The sequence below is a fragment of the Marmota monax genome, unplaced genomic scaffold (assembly GCF_021218885.2).
Source record: "Marmota monax isolate L192 unplaced genomic scaffold, Marmota_monax_Labrador192_F-V1.1 WCK01_AAM20220418_F8-fsc00004, whole genome shotgun sequence".
Taxonomy (NCBI): domain Eukaryota; kingdom Metazoa; phylum Chordata; class Mammalia; order Rodentia; family Sciuridae; genus Marmota; species Marmota monax.
In genome coordinates, this window is record NW_026692881.1 from 5,789,667 (window position 1) to 5,807,869 (window position 18,203).

Sequence of the window (18,203 nt, forward strand, 5' to 3'; positions counted from 1 at the left end):
GCTTCAGAGCCCTGAGCAATTAAATACTCTGTTTTCATTTCCTCATCTACTAAATAGAGTTGATCAGATGGGTGTTATGAGGAATTAAAGACATAATGCTTGACACATAGTAGGTCAATCAACAAGTAACATGGGGGGTGGAGTTATTCCTACTTATAAGATTTGCATTTTTTTTTATCACTGTTGTTAAAAATACAAATGCCAATCAAAGAACAAAGAATGAGCTGGGTGTATTTGCACACACCTGTAGTTCCTGCTATCTGTGAGGCTGAGGCAGGAGAATCATTTGAGCCCAACCATCCTAGACAGGTCTGGGCAACACACTGAGACCCTGTCTCAAAAAAATTTTTTTTTCTTTTCTTTCCTGTAATTTAATTTTATTCTTCACCTCATTTCACAGGTAGCAGGAATCTAATGCCATAAATCCAGGCTCAGACTGTTCTCTTCTTCCTGGAGTGGTTCTGGAAAAGAGTTATTTACATGATGCCCAGGCATTCAGAGTTGAGACATCTGGGCATCTGGTCTATCTGTACTGACTGAAGAATATTCCCATCCTATGTGGCCACACTGGTCCACACTGGCAGAGTGGTCACCTCTCTTGTTCCAAATTATAAGGCCTTTCAGATCTACTTTATAACTCAGGTGCTCAGGCCTAGGCCCATGTCTTTCTTAGGTGTGTGGGAAATCTACTTAAGTATCTAGATTACACAGTGGCATGAAGATCTTTGAGCTTTCTGGTGTCTACCTGTCCCCTTACCAGAAGTTCTGCCACTCCTAAAAGGGCACAGTTACCTCCATCTTTGAATCCACGTTATCCCACTTCTGGTCCAGATAACCTTGATCTGCCCAGCATGATACCTTTTATCCATTTTGCAAATGTATTGTCAGTGCCCTGAATCTTTCAGAGCCTGAAGAACAGCTTCTCACAACTTTAGAGCTTAAGGCCTTGACACCCACATATCTTACTTCTGCTTTTTTTTTTTTTTTTTGTGTGTGTGTGTATGTATCATCCCTCTCTGAAGGTAATGCATGCCCCTGACTAAATGATGAACTAAAGGGAAAGGAAAACAATAAGGGAGAAGAAACTTGTTGATAATCAAATCTATTTTTCTACTACATTGTGTTTTGCTGAGAAAGAAAGTTAGGAAGCACAAAAACTTGGGGGGAGTTTTTTCCTCCAGGATTGAGAATGTTTTTGATGTTACCAGGCCCTACCGTGGTCTGAGCCTCTCCTCCCAGGATCCCAGAGGAGTTCTTTCCCTACACCTGGAAGATGCACCCCCTGGAGGATCCTGCTCTATTTGCAGTACTGATGTCGCTTTCTATCCACCTGTTGCAGCTGTACCCACCTGTCCCCATGCAGAGCCCACCCCCCAGGGTCTGGGGCCCCCTTGACTTGTTATCTTTTTTGGTCCCGCCTCATCAGCACCCCTATTGAGCATGCTCCAGTGTGCACCAGCCAGGCCTCCACCCCGCTGCTGCCCGCTTCTGCCCAGCCGCCTGCTGCCGCCTCTCCTAGGGCAGCCTCGCCACCCCTGGCCACAGCTACTGCCCATGCTGCCACCGCCTCTGCTGCAGCCCCTACCTCGATCCCTGCGGACAGTCCAAGGTAACCAGCCCACAGGTGTTGCCCTGACGAAGAGAAAGGGCAGGAGGAAAGGCCCCACCCTGGATACATCTGTGGGCATTGGGATCCATGGTGTTTAGGGCCCTGGGGTCTCCCAAGAAAGCCAACACTGTATGGTACAGAATATGAAGGGGGAAGCTGGGGTGCTTTTCAGGGGTCTGTTCCACCTGTGGCTAAGAAGAGAGGCAGGAACATTGCCCTGCCATCCCGGAACTCATCTCTAGTCACAAAGGTAAAAAGTCTCACGCACCAACAAAAGTGTGCACACACAGAGATGACGAAGTGAACTGTATAAATGGTCCTTGTTGCTGGGTAGTGGCACAGCCTGTAATCCCAGTGACTCAGGAGGCTGGGGTAGAAGAATCACAAATTTAAGGCCAATCTCAGTGACTTAGTGAGGCCCTAAGCAACTTAGTCAGACCCTGTCTCAAAATAAAAAACAAAGTGCTGGGGATGTGGCTCAGTGGTAAAGCACCTCTGGGTTCAATCCCCAGTACAAAAAAAAAAAAAAAGTCCTTGTTCCTGGAACTCAGCTAATGAAGAATGAAAGTTGTTCCAAAGGGCTGGGGAGATTAAGGGAGGCTCCCTGGAGGAGGGAACATTGAGCTGGATACAGAAAGCAAGTCAGATTTGACCAAATATGTAAGCTGCTATTTGCCCACATCCCTTCCCCTCTCTTCTCTTGATAGAGAAGCATGTTAACTTCAGAGACACCTGATGTATGTAGTAGGACTTACATTTCTGCTCCACTACCTTCTGTCTGTAACCTTGAGAAAGTGACTGAACTTTTCTGAACTTCATTATCCTTATCTGTAAAGATGTTTAAAATAAGCCAAACATAGTGGTGCACACCTGTAATCCCAGTGACTGGGGAGGATGAGGCAGGAGGATCATAAGTTTGATTACAATCATTTTAGTGAGACCCTCAGCAACTTAGCAAGAACTTGTCTCAAAAACATTAGAAGAAAAGGGCTGGAATGTGGCTCAGTTAAACATCCCCCATACACACACACACACACACACACACACACACCAGGTTCATTCCCTAGTACAAAAAAAAAAAAAAAAAACAGTTCAAAACAACACATGTATTTATGGGGTCGTGATGGAAAAAGTGTATATGAAACACCTAGCACATAAAAAGGATACAAGTACTTCAAGTTCCTCCACCCCAACCTGCCCTCCTGGATACCCAGCAAGCAGAAACCAAAGCAGGGGGTTTCAGGGAGGCAGAAGAGGTGGGATGGACAAGTTACTCTGGAGCCAACAGTGAGTGCAACAGCAGGGGTTAGCCCAGCTCTCTTTTGGGAGTTCCTGGAGCTGTGCAGTTGGTGTTTGGAGTTAAGACCCCAGCTCTCCTAGTTTTCCATGGGCCCCTGCCCCGGGGTTTTGTTGAGGAGTACATGCCTCCCTGGGTCAGAGTGTAAAAGTCCATGGTGCAGCCTTAGGATGTGAAGTGACCCACAGGCCTGTCTGCTGTCCCTACCCCAGGCTTCACAATACCAAGCCCAGCTTTTTCCCAGCCTGTCTCAAGCCTTAGGAGTGAGCCTGGGCCAGGGCTTCTGGGGTGGTTTTATCCCAGTTTCCTGGGGAACGGTTAGCAACCCACTTCCCCTCTCCAAGCCAGAATTTCTTTGCATAAAGGCCTTGCTACCTACACAAAGAAATTTTGAAGTAAGAAATATCCCTGTTGTTGAGTGGGAAGAAGCCACCCAATTTGGATGGAGGAGTACTAGATGCTGGAGCCCAGGGGCAATCCAGTTTTATATCCTGCCCCTGCCAAAGGGCAAGCTCCAGCACCAGGTTCCAGGCCTCTGTGTCCCCGACTCGCCCACCACAGAGCACCTGAAACCCTTGGGACACCCGCAGCAGGGTGAATCCTTCCTTCCTTTTGTCTTGCCAGGAGAGCTAGGACCTGGGTAGAACTTAGAGCAGAGAGGTCATGATGTTATATTCTGAGCCCAGTTAACTTCCCTCCTTGCACATGGACTAGAAGAAGCTAGAACTAGAAGGAGCCCTTTCATCAAGAGCCTGGCTTTGGAGTTCTCAGCTTCTGTTTCCTCTATCCACCCCAGTCCCTGACATAGAACCTGTAGCTCCTGGGATGCTGGCAAAGTGTCCACCACTGTGGGAGAGTCTGGTTCATAACCACTGACCTGTGGCCTTGTCCAACCACAGTGGAAGCTGAGAACTCCTTTAAAACCATCTCTTCCTCTTGCAGATGAGGCCCCTACTTTGCTGGTCTTGGCACAGAGATCTGTTCACAGAAGGGTAGGCAGGCCAGGGAAAGGAGACAATGGCCTCAATCTATCAGAAACTTGGCATGGTGACAGGGAAAGTGTGAATAGCCCCCAAGTCTGGGATGCTGGCTCTCTGAACATCCTTTTACATTTGCCTTATCTGGGGGCAGCCCCACAGGTTCTCCTGGATCTACTAAGGAGCTTGGTAGAAGGTTCTTATCCTAGGGCACTCTCTCATCTTACAATTCTGCCAAGCAAAAATGGGTAGGCCCTGGGCCCAAGGGGAACAGATGGAAGAAATGCAGGAAGCTATAAGCTGGGGTGGGGGATATACTTCCAGGGTCTCTCTTCTCCAGTACCCTCACCAAAGACCCATTGGCAATGGGTGTGTTCACCTGTCCCCTTTAGGATCTGTAAGACACATGCAGAGAGCAAGATGTTCATTAATTTTAAATGAAGAAAAAATTCTTAACAAACAAATGAAGCTGGGAACCATTGGATCAAAGTTCAACAAGCACTAAACTCTGGCAGTTCTCAAAGCCTTCAACTCTCCAAGAGGAGAGGACAAGAACATCTGTTTCTGATAGCAGTGAACTAGGACACTTTTTTTGGTTCCACAGCTCCTGGGCTGCATGTGGGAAGAGGCTGCTCTAGGCCTACTGACAGGTAGCTAACCCAGTGGGAGGAGACAACAGGAATTCTGTATGGAAATGGAATGTTTGCTGGGGGGAGTTGCTGGGGGCCTCTTAGAGCACTTGCTGGAGCATTATTGTTTAAAAACCTGAGACTATTGCTCCCTGCAGCAAAAATGGAAAAGAGTAAAAGAGGAGGCCAGGTGGTCAGAGGCCCCAGGGAGGTGAAGGTTTTCCAAGTGTCCTCTGGTCTAGTTGATGGCTTTCTCCCTCTCTCCAAAGACAGTAGCACTAGCTACAGGGAGCAGTTTTCTCCCCTTTAAGATTCCCCTGGCTTTTCTTTCACAGCCTCTGGTAGACATCTCTATCGGTTTTCCTCCTCATAGAGGATCCTAAAGATCAAGGAACCAACCTGCTATGGCTGCAGGCCCCAGGCTCCAGGACCCAGATAGGACTGTCCTTCTTGCTATAACACTTCCCCTCTTGGTTCCAGACCCCAGGCCTCTACCTGCAGCCCTGCAGCAGCTACCTCTCCAGCACCAACTGCCCATACGAGCTACAGTGAGGGTCCAGCTGCCCCTGCACCCAAGCCCCGAGTTGTCACCACTGCCAGCATCCGGCCTTCTGTCTACCAACCAGGTGAGAGGCAGAGTGTGAGGGGAGGTTGTCCAGCTTGGACAAGGACTCAAGGAATCAGAAGTGCAAAGACCAACCCTTGCTCAAAGGACCTAAGGTCTCTTCTCAGGGCGAAAGGATGTCCCTTGTTCCCTGGTGTATAGGATGTGCTGCCAGCATCCAGGCTCTGAGTTTAGTCACCATCCCCTCCTTCCTGTTGGATTCAGACTCTGAACTCCAGGAGGGCAGGGAAGAGGGATTTTTCTCCCTTACATGCCCCTGAGTTAGGCAGGGCACAGTGGAGATGCTCAGTAATGGCATAAAAAATGAAGGAACAAATAAATTCACGTACACTGGAAAGGAAGACACAAGCAGTGGACAGCAAAGAGGTTGTGAGCTTGTATTCTGTACTTCAGCAGCTGTGTACACAGTGCAAGGGTCCCAGGTGTTCCCAGAGTGATCCCTTGGTGCCCATTCTACAGATGGGTGAGACAGAATTTTAGGTGAGCACACACTGTCCTCTTAAAACATTATGTTTTCAACATTTATCTTTATACTCATCTTGAATTTATGAAAAGCAGTAATGATTTTGCATTTACAATAACAATGCAAAAAAAGAAGGAACTTGAAACTTGAAAAAAAAGAAAAAAAACAATGCAAACATTTCTCTCTCCTCAAAATTATACATGTATGATTTTTTGATAGACTTTTTCTTAGTTTTAAGTTTATTGAAAAATTGAAGGTACTGAGATTTCCCACATTACCACCTGCCCCAACACATGAGCAGCTTCCCCCTTAATGTGGGTGGATCTCCGCTACCTGACACACACACACACCATTTTTGCACATGGCAAACTGATGAAGGGAAGAAATTAAGGACTTGTTTTGGAAAGAATGAGAATAGGTCATTCTGAAGCAGAGGGAAGGAAGACAGAGAACGTTTTCTGTGTGTCATAAACGAGTGTGAATTGACAGAGTGAATTGACAAAGCAGCCATAGGGTAAAGAAGAGTACCCACAGTCTAGACTCAGAAGTACATCCCAGTAAGGCACAAGAGACCCCATCCCAGTGAATTTTTCTCTGAGACTGGAGCATAAAGGAGGTAAGGCTGGGAGGTAAGCAAGGTCTTGCTTGGAATAGCTTGAATTTGGTGCGTGGGGCAGAGATGGCAGGCTCAGCTCTCAGTTAAAACAGAGCTTCCTCAGACAGCAGTGTTGGGTATGGGCGTGGATGCGCTTTAGCATCCTACTCCAGGGCTGCTACTGCGAGCAAACTACCTCCTCTCTCAGGCCTAAACTTTTTCATTTGATTATTGGTAGTGACACTAGTACACCTCGTGTTTTAGGAATGAAATGCCGCCCCTCGCACGGTACCTGACAGAGGGACAGAAAACACCTAAGTTAAAACATCACTGGATGAAGGGACATTTTAGACTGGGCTGAAAGGGAGAAAAATCTCGGAGTGGGCAGAAGTGGCTGACCCTCAGCAGGTTGGGAACCATGGAGGGAACTTGGAAAGCAGTTTGGATGGGAATCGGCGGGTGGAGGTGAGGCCCTGTGCTGGTGCAAGGAGTGCATTTCCGTGGGGCCCTGGGCAGGCTCTTCTGGCACCTTCCGGGGCGGCCCCGCGCTGTAGCTCCCCAGTCCCGGCCGCTGGCTGTACCCCGCAGTCCCACCAGGGGGCGGCCGGGCTCCGGGAGCGAGCACTGGCGGGTCCGCCCCGCGTCCCTTTGCAGCGCCCTCCCGGGCTGGGGCCCAGGCAGGCTAGACGTGCCGGAGCCGCGGGCCTCCGCGCCGTTTCTAGGCGGTGCAGACGTTAACTCATTCCTGCCTGGAGGGGAGAAGACGGCTTTCTCCCACCTCCCTCTCCTGGGGAGGCCGGCCGCCGAGAGCGTTCCGGGGGCGGCTGGCAGGCGGCCCAAGGCGAAGCCGGGAGTGTGTGCCCGCGCGGCCCGCAGCGCGCGGCCGAGTCCCCACCGTAGCTCCCCGCGGAGCCTCCTCCCGGCCGAGGGCGGCGTTCGCAGCCCGGATCTTATCGCTGGCGCCGAGGCTCGGCGTCCGCTCCCAAGAACACCTGGGGACTGGGAGGGGCGGCGGCGGCGCGGGAACCGGACCGGCCTCGCCGTGGGCGAATGGGACCGCGGGCCAGGGGACAGCCACATGGGCCCGCGGGCCGGGAGGCAACCGGTCGCTTGCGGAGAGCCGGGCCCGGCCCGGAGTGACTCAGAAAACACCTTGTTTAATTACATAGTCCCCAGGCCGCCGAGTGCGATAGGGGCCTTTTGAACTTGCCAATTAGAGATGAAATATCACCTTCTAATTTGGACGGGCTCAATTCCCTCACGCAAAAATAGCAACAGCCCCGGGGTTCCGAGTTGAGATTTGGAGTCCCTCCTGGCGTGTCGGGGGTGGCGAGGCGAGGCAGGCCACGAGGAACCCCCTGGTCCCAGCGAATAGGGGACCCGATGGGGGAGGGGAGCTGATGAGCCAAGCCACCACTGAGAGGAAGGGCCCTTCCCTGGTTCAGGGCAGCCTTGGTGAAGGAAGTAGGTCTCGATTTTAATCTCCCTCTGTTGTAAGGTTTTAGAAAGGAGGTTGGGGGCGGGGGGGGGGGGCGGTTCTAGGAATCTGGAAGGCCTTCCCGTGCGAGGAAGAGAATGTCTCCGCCAGGCACAGGGAATAGGGTTAGAATTGCTGAAGGGAGGGTTGGATTTAACTTGGAAAGGGTGTACTAAAGCATGTTTTGCCTTGTAGGGAGTGGTTAAGCGGGAATCTGCAGCGGGGTAGGGCTGCCAGAGCTCCAGTTTCAGCTAGGCAGCTCGCTAGTTGGATGACCTTTAGGCCTTCTCTTAAGCTCTCCAAGCCTCAATTCCTCATCTGTAAAATGGACATGCAAATACCATCTGCTTCTTGCGTTGCATGAGGCATTACATGAAATAACATACTCAAAGGGCCTGGCATGTGGAAGCCATCAGTATTTAGTAGCCAGTATTTTTGATTAGGACAGCACCATACAAGAGGAAGAAATTTTTTGATAAGCATATATCTATATCTACATCTATATAGATACCTATATCTATATAGAAATATATTTTTTTTCAAGTAAAAAAAAGCAGGGGACTGAGGCTATATAGCTCAGTTGTAGAGCCCTTCCCTAGAATGCTTGAATTCTGTGTTTAATCCCCAGTACAAAAAAAAAAAAAATTCTAGACAGTATCCTTGGGAGCTAAATCTTCCAATGTTTTATCACATTAGTCAATGTAAAGCTAGTGCCCTTGAATATTAGAGACAGTACTGCAATGAATTATAAAAAGTAAAAGAAAGCAGGTGAAAATAGTTTAAATATGTTTTATTTAACACTACATTCAGAATTTCTCACAGTTGGGCATATTGGTGCTTGCTTGTAGTCCAGCTACTCTGGAGGCTAAGGCAGGAGGATCATTTGAACCCAGTTCTAGGCTGGCTGGGCAACATAGCAAGACCGTGGCTAAGAAACAAAATAGAACAAAATTCCAGCATATATTCAGTATAAAATCATTATTAATGAGATACTTTATAAAGTATCTATTCTTTTACTGAGTTCAAAAATCTTGTACCATACTAGCACTTCCAATTTGGATAACCCCATTTCAGAGGCTCAGAGTCCACAAAAGTCTATGGGTTGGACAGCACAGGATTAGGGCTTTTGTTCTTTAATCCTTTTTAGCAGAGAACAGCACTTTACCAAAAAAAAGAGGGAGAGAACAAGAGAGAAATCTTACACAGAATCTCATTATATAAAACAGGGCCAACAGGGCCAGCCAGGCATGGTGGCTCAGGCCTGTAATCCCAGTGGCTCAGGAGGCTGAGACAGGAGGATTGTGAGTTCAAAGCCAGCCTCAGCAATGGCGAGGCACTAAGCAAGTCCGTGAGACCCTGTGTCTAAATAAAACACAAAATAGGGCTGGGGATGTAGCTCAGTGCCCAAGTGCCCCCTGAGTTCAATCCCTGGTACAAATAAATAAATAAATAAATAAACAGGACTAGATTACCTCTCTCTGCTTTACTTCCTTGGTATTATTCTCCAAGTCACCCTTGCTTCTGGTATTTTGAGATCCTCTTCTCCAGGTACTAGGGAGCTATGCAAAGTTGGGGAAGGTAACAATACCTTGAATTTGGGCTTTACAAAATGTATGCATTATGTTACTCTTGTAGGTTACCACCATACCTTGGTGGCAGGGGTAACATAAATTCCACCACCAGTGAATAGGCTTAGTTCCAGGTTATCTGACTGACTGCAGAATGTCACATCTCCCTTCCCTCCTCCATCCTATAGTCTACCTGGGCTGGACCTTCCAGGTGACCACCAGGCTACAAGATAAACTGGCAATACCTCCTAACCCTAACACCAAGAGACCACCACCTTACCATCCTCATATTTAGTAACACACACACACACTGCCAGCAGGTTGGACACTTTGTTTCTTATTTTCTCTTAAACCTCATAATAATCCTGTGAAGTACTAAGAATTATTACTTTTTTTTTTCTTGGTGTGGAACTGGGCATTGAACCAGGGGCACTCTACCACTGAGCCACATCTCCAATGCATTTTATTTTATTTTGAGAAAGGGTCTCACTCAGTTGCCCAGGTTGGCCTGAACTCATGATCCTCCTTCCTCAGTCTCCCAGGTAGCTGGGGATCACAGGCATGCACCATTGCATCCAGCCATTATTATTGTTTTTAGATGAGGAAACTGAGGCCCAGAGAAGTTGGAAGAACTTGCCCAAAGATGCACAGTCAGGAAATAGTAGAGCTAGGACATGAAGCCAGGATACTTTTTTTTTTTTTTCTCCTCCTTTTGGTGGTGCTGGGAATCAATCATGATTGATAAGAGCTCTACCACTGAGCTCTACCCCTAGCCTGAAGCCAGGATCTTCATAGCTGTGCTATGTGCCAGAGCATGGGGTCTCCTCCACATTGGGAGTGATTCCACAGTGATATGGCACACTAAGATTTTCTGGAAATTAGACTTGTATTCTTTATAGAGTCAGCTTGAGGTATAGAAAGAAAGATTTTAGAGTTGCATGCTGCCACTTACTCTGCTTGAGTCCTACTGACTTTAAGTGTAAAGGGGGATAATTTAAGGATTCACTCCCACTCTGTGCTATATGCCTAATCCAGCCCCTTTGTAAGTGGGAGGAAGGTTCTGTATGGAGAAGCTTCTTCCATTGGAAGCCCACATCAATCCCAGTATGTCTCTAGGCAGGCCCTTCATACTCCATTATCACAAGCATGGTCCCTACCCACCCCCAGCAAGGATAGTATGTGCATTTTCCAGGTTTCTTAGCTCTGAAGGGCCAGTCATCTGGGAATAGAAGGGGCAAAGTTGAAAAGGCCACAGGTTACACAAGATAGCCCCAGGGCACCAGTTGAGAAAGAGAGACCAGAGATAGGAACAGGGTCTCAAGCCCAGCTGGGACCCAGTGGGTGCTTCCTAAGCACAGTTTATCCCAATTCAGGTTCAGCTCAGGAATGAAGAGGGAGGCTGCCCTGACATGTTTCCTGGGATTGGGGGAATGAAGCTGCTTTCCAGAGTAGCAGACTGGGCAGAGGTGAGGCTTTGGGAACCTCCCTTGCCAGAAGAAGAGGCCAGTTGGACCTAGCACAGGACACAGCTAGGTCTACCCTGGCTGGCCCCATAGCACAATGCAGCAGAAAGTTGGGGCTTGAGAGCTCAGGGTGAGAGGGCTTTTGACAAGCAGCTGCAGTGCCCCTGCAGTGTTTCCGCCCTCAGTTAGTGTCAGGAGAGGATTCCAAAAGTAGGACAGCACATTCTCTTCCCCATGCTCAAATTTCCTTGGTAACTACTAGGGTATCACTCAAATGCTCTTAGTTTGCACCAAAGTGATGTGGGGAAGCCAGGTCCAAGTGAGCAGCTAGACCTGGGCTGCATGCATCATACCAAAATTGTCTGCTTAGGCTGACTCTTAGTGACTCCTTTAAGACTTCCATCAAACCTAAATGGAACCCCCCTCCCCAATACAAATCAAGCTAGGCTGTTTTTCAAAGAAAGTGATTTTGTAGCTAAAACTGAAACCTGAACTTGAAAACCCAGTTGCTGGGTCATCTGCTTTGCTAGGAAGGCTGGACTAGATCCAGGTACACCAAGCATGCTGGTTGAAACACATGCTGGAGTCAAATCATTGGTTGCAACTGAGAGCATCCCCAAGTCCAGGCTGAACTGACACACTCCCACCCTTGTCTTGGCCCAGGTACCCTCTACCCCTACTCCCCACCTTCAGTGGGGCTCAGGCAGCCAAGCTGTGGTGGAGCCCCACCCTGCACAGCTGCAACTATTTATAGTTACATCCTTTCCCAGCCCTGTCTAAGCTCCCCAGGGCTCTGCTGCGTTGGCTCACTCTTTATTTCCCTGGGATCCTTTGCTGAGAATTAAAATCTGGGGCATCAAGAAGTTCAGGAACGTATTTTCCATAAAACACTGTACTGTTCTAACATTAAAGTCACCTTTTTCAGTTCTCTGGCTGGGGGAGCAGGAGAAGAAGGGGAAAGAAACACCTGACACATTTTTCTTTTGGTATTTTTGGTTTGCAGTGCCTGCATCTACCTACAGCCCATCCCCAGGGGCCAATTACACTCCAACTCCCTACACCCCCTCTCCTACCCCAGCCTATACCCCTTCACCTGCCCCTACTTACACCCCTTCACCTGCTCCCACCTATTCCCCCTCTCCTGCTCCAGCCTATACCCCTTCACCTGCCCCAAACTATAACCCCACACCCTCAGCGGCCTATAGTGGGGGCCCAGCAGAGTCTGCCAGCCGTCCCCCCTGGGTGACAGATGACAATTTCTCTCAGAAGTTTGCCCCTGGCAAGAGCACCACGTCTATTAGCAAGCAGACCCTGCCCCGGGGCGCCCCAGCATATACTCCGACAGGTCCTCAGATGACCCCCCTTGCCAGAGGTACCGTCCAGAGAGCTGAGCGCTTCCCAGCCAGCAGCCGAACTCCACTGTGTGGCCACTGCAACAACGTCATCAGGTATGGTCCACTGTGGTGCTGGAAGGGTGGGCACATAGGTGCTTATCCATGATCTAAGCCACGCAGTGAGGGGGTTGGGAGGACAGGTGGAGGACAGACAAAAGCTAGCTACACTGCAGGGCAGCCTTCTAACCCTCTGGCCCACCAACTGGTCTGACTCTCTCTGAGCTTCAGCTTCCATACCTGTGTGACACCCACATCCCTGGGGAGTTGGGAGGATTCCATGAGGTAAGTGGGTGAAGCTCCCAGCTTGGTGTCTGGTGCCAGGAGCTTCCCCTTGGGCTAAGGCCGGGTCCTGGGAATTGCCAGTCTTGTTGTCAGTAGGTTTATTGGGCATGTTGCAAGCTGGCTGACAGTGCTGGTTTTGACCTAGCTTTTCTTTGGGGTTGCTTCTGGGTCTTGCCACAGACAGGCCTGTATTGCTCAGGGCATAGGTGGGCACTTGACTGAAATGAAATCAAATCACTTCAGGCTTAAAAGCCTGGGGTCACAGATGATGCTTGTTTGAACATATTATGTTAATATGTTTGTGATCTGAGCTTGCATATATGAAAAATACGCTCTTATATGTTTGTATATAGTATGTATGTATGTGTATATATATATAAATATATATATATATATATATATCTGTGTGTGTGCGTGTGTGTGTGTGTGTGCTTGGGATTGAACCCAGAGCCTTGTGCTACCATTAAACCACACACTCAACCCTCTTATTTAAAAATAAAATATCATATACTTGGTAGAGAATAATTAGAAAACATGGAAAAGGAAAAATAGAACATAAAAAAATTTCCTTATAGTCCCAGTGTTCTGACTACTAATCTGGAACTAGACTGTCATTTTGTGTCCTGGGTCTACCACTTCCTGGCCCTGCAGCCTTGAATGCATTACTTAACCTCTCTGTGCCTCAGTTTCCTTCCCCCAAATAGGCTTCATAATAGTTCCTACTTTACAGGATTAAAGATTATAAGTTAACAAATACAAAATTATTCTTGTATAGTGTCTGGCACAGAGTACTTAATAAATCTTAGCCATCAATAGCAGCGTCATTGTTTTTCTTATAATTACTGTGTTCAACTGAATTCTGTCATGTGCTTACCCAGTTCCCTATGGTAGTTTCTCTTTATGGTAAGTGATGGGACAATGAACACCTTTCTGCATAGAGCTTTCTCTGAATTTTGTATTATTTCATTAGAACAGCCACAAAAGTGGGATTTATGGGCTAAATATATGAAGATTGTTGGGGTTCTTGAAATATTGGTTCCAAATTTTGAGGGTTTCTATTAGGTGCTGTTCTCTGTCTCCCCAGGGGTCCTTTTCTGGTAGCCATGGGCCGCTCCTGGCACCCGGAAGAGTTCAACTGTGCCTACTGCAAGACCTCATTGGCAGATGTGTGCTTTGTGGAGGAGCAGAACAATGTTTACTGTGAGCGGTGTTATGAGCAGTTCTTTGCCCCACTCTGTGCCAAGTGCAACACCAAAATCATGGGGGTAAGTGGACTACATTCTTCTCCTCTGACTTGTCTTTTCTGCAGCCCTGATCAACCTCCTCTCCCTTCCCTAAGATTGTGAAGTCCCATTAGAAGCCAAGAAGTTGCTGCTAATAGAGAGAAAACAACTCCATTTCTGTCCTCAAAGGGAGTTGGTTTGCCACCAGTGAACCAGGGAGCAAATGAATTTGAAACAAGAGATGATTATATGTCTGTGCCACACAGCTTGAAGTGATGGGGGAACTTTGGCCATACAAGTTGTTGCTTCATAGCCCAGCCTTGCCAGCTCACCTGCGTGTGGCCTTGACCCTTGATGCCCCTATGGTAAAGTGGCAGTAATAAGTAGGACCTCCCTCCCAGGCTTATGGGAAGATTAAGCATCACAGCTTATATAACAGTACGTAGAACGTGGAACCCAGCAAGCATTGGATACTAGGAACTCCCTCCTCTGCCTACCCTTGGTGTATCCAAGGCCTGCTTCCGGGCTCTTCTGCCCTGTTCCCTAATGGCTGCTTAGTCAGTGGCTGGGACCTGGTGATAAAGTTAAGCCTGGTTTCATTTCTCCCCTGGAACTTTCCATCCTGAGTCAATATTTTCCCCCCAGGAAGTGATGCATGCCCTGAGGCAGACATGGCACACCACCTGCTTTGTCTGTGCAGCCTGCAAGAAGCCTTTTGGGAACAGCCTCTTCCACATGGAAGATGGAGAGCCCTATTGTGAGAAAGGTAGGAAACTGGGATATAGAGCAAATGCAGAGCGATGCAAGCAAGCAGGCAGGGGCCAAGCGGGTCACTAACTCCTGCCTGTATCCCTACATATCTGGCCATCAAGATTCTTTTATTTCTGGAAGAAAGGTTTTTGATGTTTTTGGTTTTTGCTGTGCTTGGGATCAAACCCAGGGCCTGAAATGTGCTAAGCAAGGGCTCCACCAGTGAGCTACATCCCCAGCTCTTGATTTTGGTTTGTTCTTAATGTCAAAATCATGCTAATATTACACAAAGAAAGTTAATTGAAGTATTTCCCCTGCTCATTTGATTGTAGCCTTCCAAGGAAAGGGAGGCAGAGTCTATAGCTTATTTTACACATTTAGCGTCTGATTCTTTCCTGCATCAAATGTATGAGTCACAAGTTGGCCTCATAATTGCTTGGGAAACCTTTCAGGTTGTTTTGACTTGGAGACCAGGTTTAGTCGCAAAAAAGCCTTAGGTCTGAACTTTGTCCTAGGTCCTATTCCTGATTCCACCTCAGGCTGGCTTTGAACCCTAAGTGAGTTACTAAAGCACTTTGAGCCTCACTGTCCCCATCTGTAAATCCCTACCTTACAGAGCTGTGAAGAGGATGAAACCAGAGAGGGTATAAATCACGGAATGTGGGAGTGTTCCTTTCCTCTGTGTCTACCATGCTTATAAGACTTTGATATTCTGTCAGTTTCCTTAAGTTCACTGGCTAAATTAGAGATTTTGGGGGTAGCCCTATAAGTTCTATATGGTGTCTTGAAATGTGAAATGAATTATTTTAAATTGAAAAGACACAGCACTTTTAAGATACTCAAGATTCTGGCTACTGGCCTTTCACTCCCTCATTCTTTCAAGGAGAGACTTGGGGTGGGGTCCAACAAAGGGAAGTAGAGGTGAAAGTTAAGACAATAGCACCAGATTATCAGAAGAGGAAAAGGCAAGCATGCTGGTTATGAAGAATAACAGAGCTGCAGTGACTGGCTGGGTAGCCAGTTTGAGGGCAAAAAGAGAAACACAGTAAATTACTTTCAAATCAGAAAGGGGAACTCATTACAGTTACTCCAAGGAAAAAGCAAAACAAAATAAAACTTTTCCCCATGACAGTAAATTATAAAACAAACAAAAACTTCTTGGGTTCTTAAGCTGCTGAATTCTCTTTCCTGCTCTAAAGTTAATTGAATGACTTTAAACCAACTTACTAAGTTGCTCTGTGTCTTGATTTCCACATCTGTAAAAGGGAGCCAGTAATGTTAGTCATTCCCCCTCTTATATGGTGTTGATTGGTAATTACTGAAAATGCTGTTATACCTATGCAAATCGCTACTATTCATCAACTAACAACAATATAGTTTGGATAATTTGTGATAAGCCACAATTTATGTTTGAGACTTATAAAAGAATGATAGATTTCTACTATCCCTGCTACCCCTCTCCAAGCAACCTCCCAAAAAACGATTTTCAAAAATGTATTTTGAGTAAACAGTCCAGCAATGTGATGGTCTAGTATTAGGGAAGACAGCTAGGAAGCAGATTCCCTTCAGATCTAGTTGCCCTGAGAGACGCAGATGGGTTGCTATGGGCTTGGTGTGAACCTGGAAGAAGGGCTTATCTTTTCTGAGTGTTTCCTCATCCACACTACCTGCTTCAGAGGCTGCTATAAGGATTAACTGAGATGATGCATGCAAAACTCTTAGCAAACCGCCTATCCACAGTAAGTGGGCAACATGAGTGGTCCTTGAAACAGCTTAGGAGACCCACAGCTCTCTATGGAACACAATTTAGAATCCACTTTCTGGGTTGGGGATGTAGCTCAGTGGTAGAATTACCTGGAATGCTTGAAGCCTTGGGTTCAATCCCTACCACCACCAAAACCAAGACAAGTTCCACTTAAGCAATAAGCAATAGAATCAATTGTTGAAGGCAAGGCAATAACACTAATTTTTATCTTAGAAAAAACACAATAAAATGAGTATACTTTTTGAATATAATGAATGATTGATATTCTTAGGAACAAGGTAAAGAAAAGAGAAGTAGGTGATCTATCAGATAAAGCCAAGCTTGGTTGGTTAACCTGCCTCAGAATTGGGCCTCTCATGTGCCAGGCAAGTGCTCTATATCACTAAGCTACAACCCCAACCCTCTGGTCATCATTTTTTGTCAACAACTTGTAAGAAGACACAGAAAGGAGTCCTGTCAAATTTGCTGATTAAGCCAGAATGTCAGGTTCTAGACTCAGAAAGACTTCTGTTAGGCTGCAAAGATAAACTGAAAATTTTATCCAAAATATAAGTAAGACAGATTGGAAAGTCAACCCCCTCACATTTGAACCTGCACCTGAGTAGTTGCAAGTCTGGCAAAGCATCACAATCGTGTAGGGAACCTTAAAAACTAGAGAGAAGATAAATTCCAGACCTACTCCAGACCTGCAGAAACAAAATCTTGTAGGATGTCCCGTTTGTGCTATTCTAATCTTCAGTTGTGTTTAGGAATCAGAACTGTTTCTTTCTTTTTTTTATTGGTACCTGGGATTGAATTCAGGGGCACTCGACCACTGAGCCACATCCTCACACTATTTTGTATTTTATTTAGAGACAGAGTCTAACTGAGTTTTAGTTGCTTAGAGTCTCACAATTGCTGAGGCTGGCTTTGAACTCACAATTCTCCTGTCTCAGCCTCCCAAGCCACTTGGATTACAGGTGTGTGACACCATGCCTGGCCAGAACTGTTTCTTAAAGTGTGGTCTCAGGACCAGTGGCTTCAACATCATCTGAGAACTTGCTAGAAATAGAAATCTTTGAGTCCTACTCCCAATCTGTGAATCAGAAACTTGGAGTGTACAACTTGATGACCTGTGTTTTACCAAATCCTCCTTGTGATTCTAATGTTTGAGGACCATTGCTAGAGAAAAGTACTAAGTCCTTTTTCAACACAGAGCATTCCTAGTGTAATGGATGGAAATCTTTTTACAATAGCAGTAAGATCCATTAAATGCAAAGGTATTAATTCAACTTGGGACATAAAATAATTAGTCAAAGAAAATTATGAAGACTTAAAAGAAGAAATAAATGAGAAGCTAGATTATCTCCTGGATGGAAAGACCCATGCATGCACAAATTTAATTTGGAACTCATGACAATCTCCTTTTATAGAATAAATGAGGAAAAATACCAATAAAAATGTGTTAGAATCAGATATGTGCTACCAAATTTTCAAACAAAGTGGCAATTCTCAAATCATTACAAAATCAAGTTTAAAATTTAAAAAATCATTCAGTAGGTAAGACTAGATATTTCAGAAATAGGCTCAAACTATTTTAAAAGCTTAATCTGTGAAAAACCTACAGGAGAGGGACTATTTAGTACATTAGCTTGAACCATTTCTTTGTTTTCTGTTCATCATTTATCTGTCAAATGTGTATTGAACATGTACTTTGAGCCGTCCCCACTAAAGCTACTGTGCATAGTCCAGCATGGCAGGTCTCTGCCCTCAAAAACCTCAAGCAAACCGAACATCATGGGATATGCTGTGATATACATGGACATTCAAGAATGATGGGCAGTTGTGCAGATGGATGGATGGATGGAAGGAAGGAAGGAGGGAAGGAAGGAAGATGGATGTGTAGATGAATGAAAGGATAAAGAAGGGAATTGCTCTAGAATGTCATCTAATCTCTCTTGGTGGAGGTGGGGCTTGAGAACTTCCCAGGATGAAGGCTTGACCCTAAAGATTACAGAGATTCAGGTAGAGAACATGGCGAGGTTTCCTAAAACTGGGACCTGTTTGATATAGAGACACAGAAATTTAACAGAAAGAGCAGAGCACC

General features: G+C 46.5%; 1 protein-coding gene across 7 annotated transcripts in view; it reads left to right on the plus strand.

Moving 5' to 3' along the window:
* The window catches only part of Ldb3 (LIM domain binding 3), a 63,515-nt gene that overhangs the window by 33,570 nt on the left and 11,742 nt on the right, over positions 1 to 18,203 (plus strand). For 4 of the 7 annotated variants that reach the window (XM_046450230.2, XM_046450231.2, XM_058581049.1 and 1 more), the window contains 5 exons: positions 1,427 to 1,609; positions 4,993 to 5,138; positions 11,707 to 12,151; positions 13,464 to 13,644; positions 14,248 to 14,368. In XM_046450230.2, coding sequence (XP_046306186.1) covers positions 1,427 to 1,609; positions 4,993 to 5,138; positions 11,707 to 12,151; positions 13,464 to 13,644; positions 14,248 to 14,368 — 1,076 coding nt within the window. The remainder of the gene's footprint in view (positions 1 to 1,426; positions 1,610 to 4,992; positions 5,139 to 11,706; positions 12,152 to 13,463; positions 13,645 to 14,247; positions 14,369 to 18,203) is intronic. The other 3 variants (XM_046450233.2, XM_046450234.2, XM_058581050.1) reach the window with 1 other exon arrangement.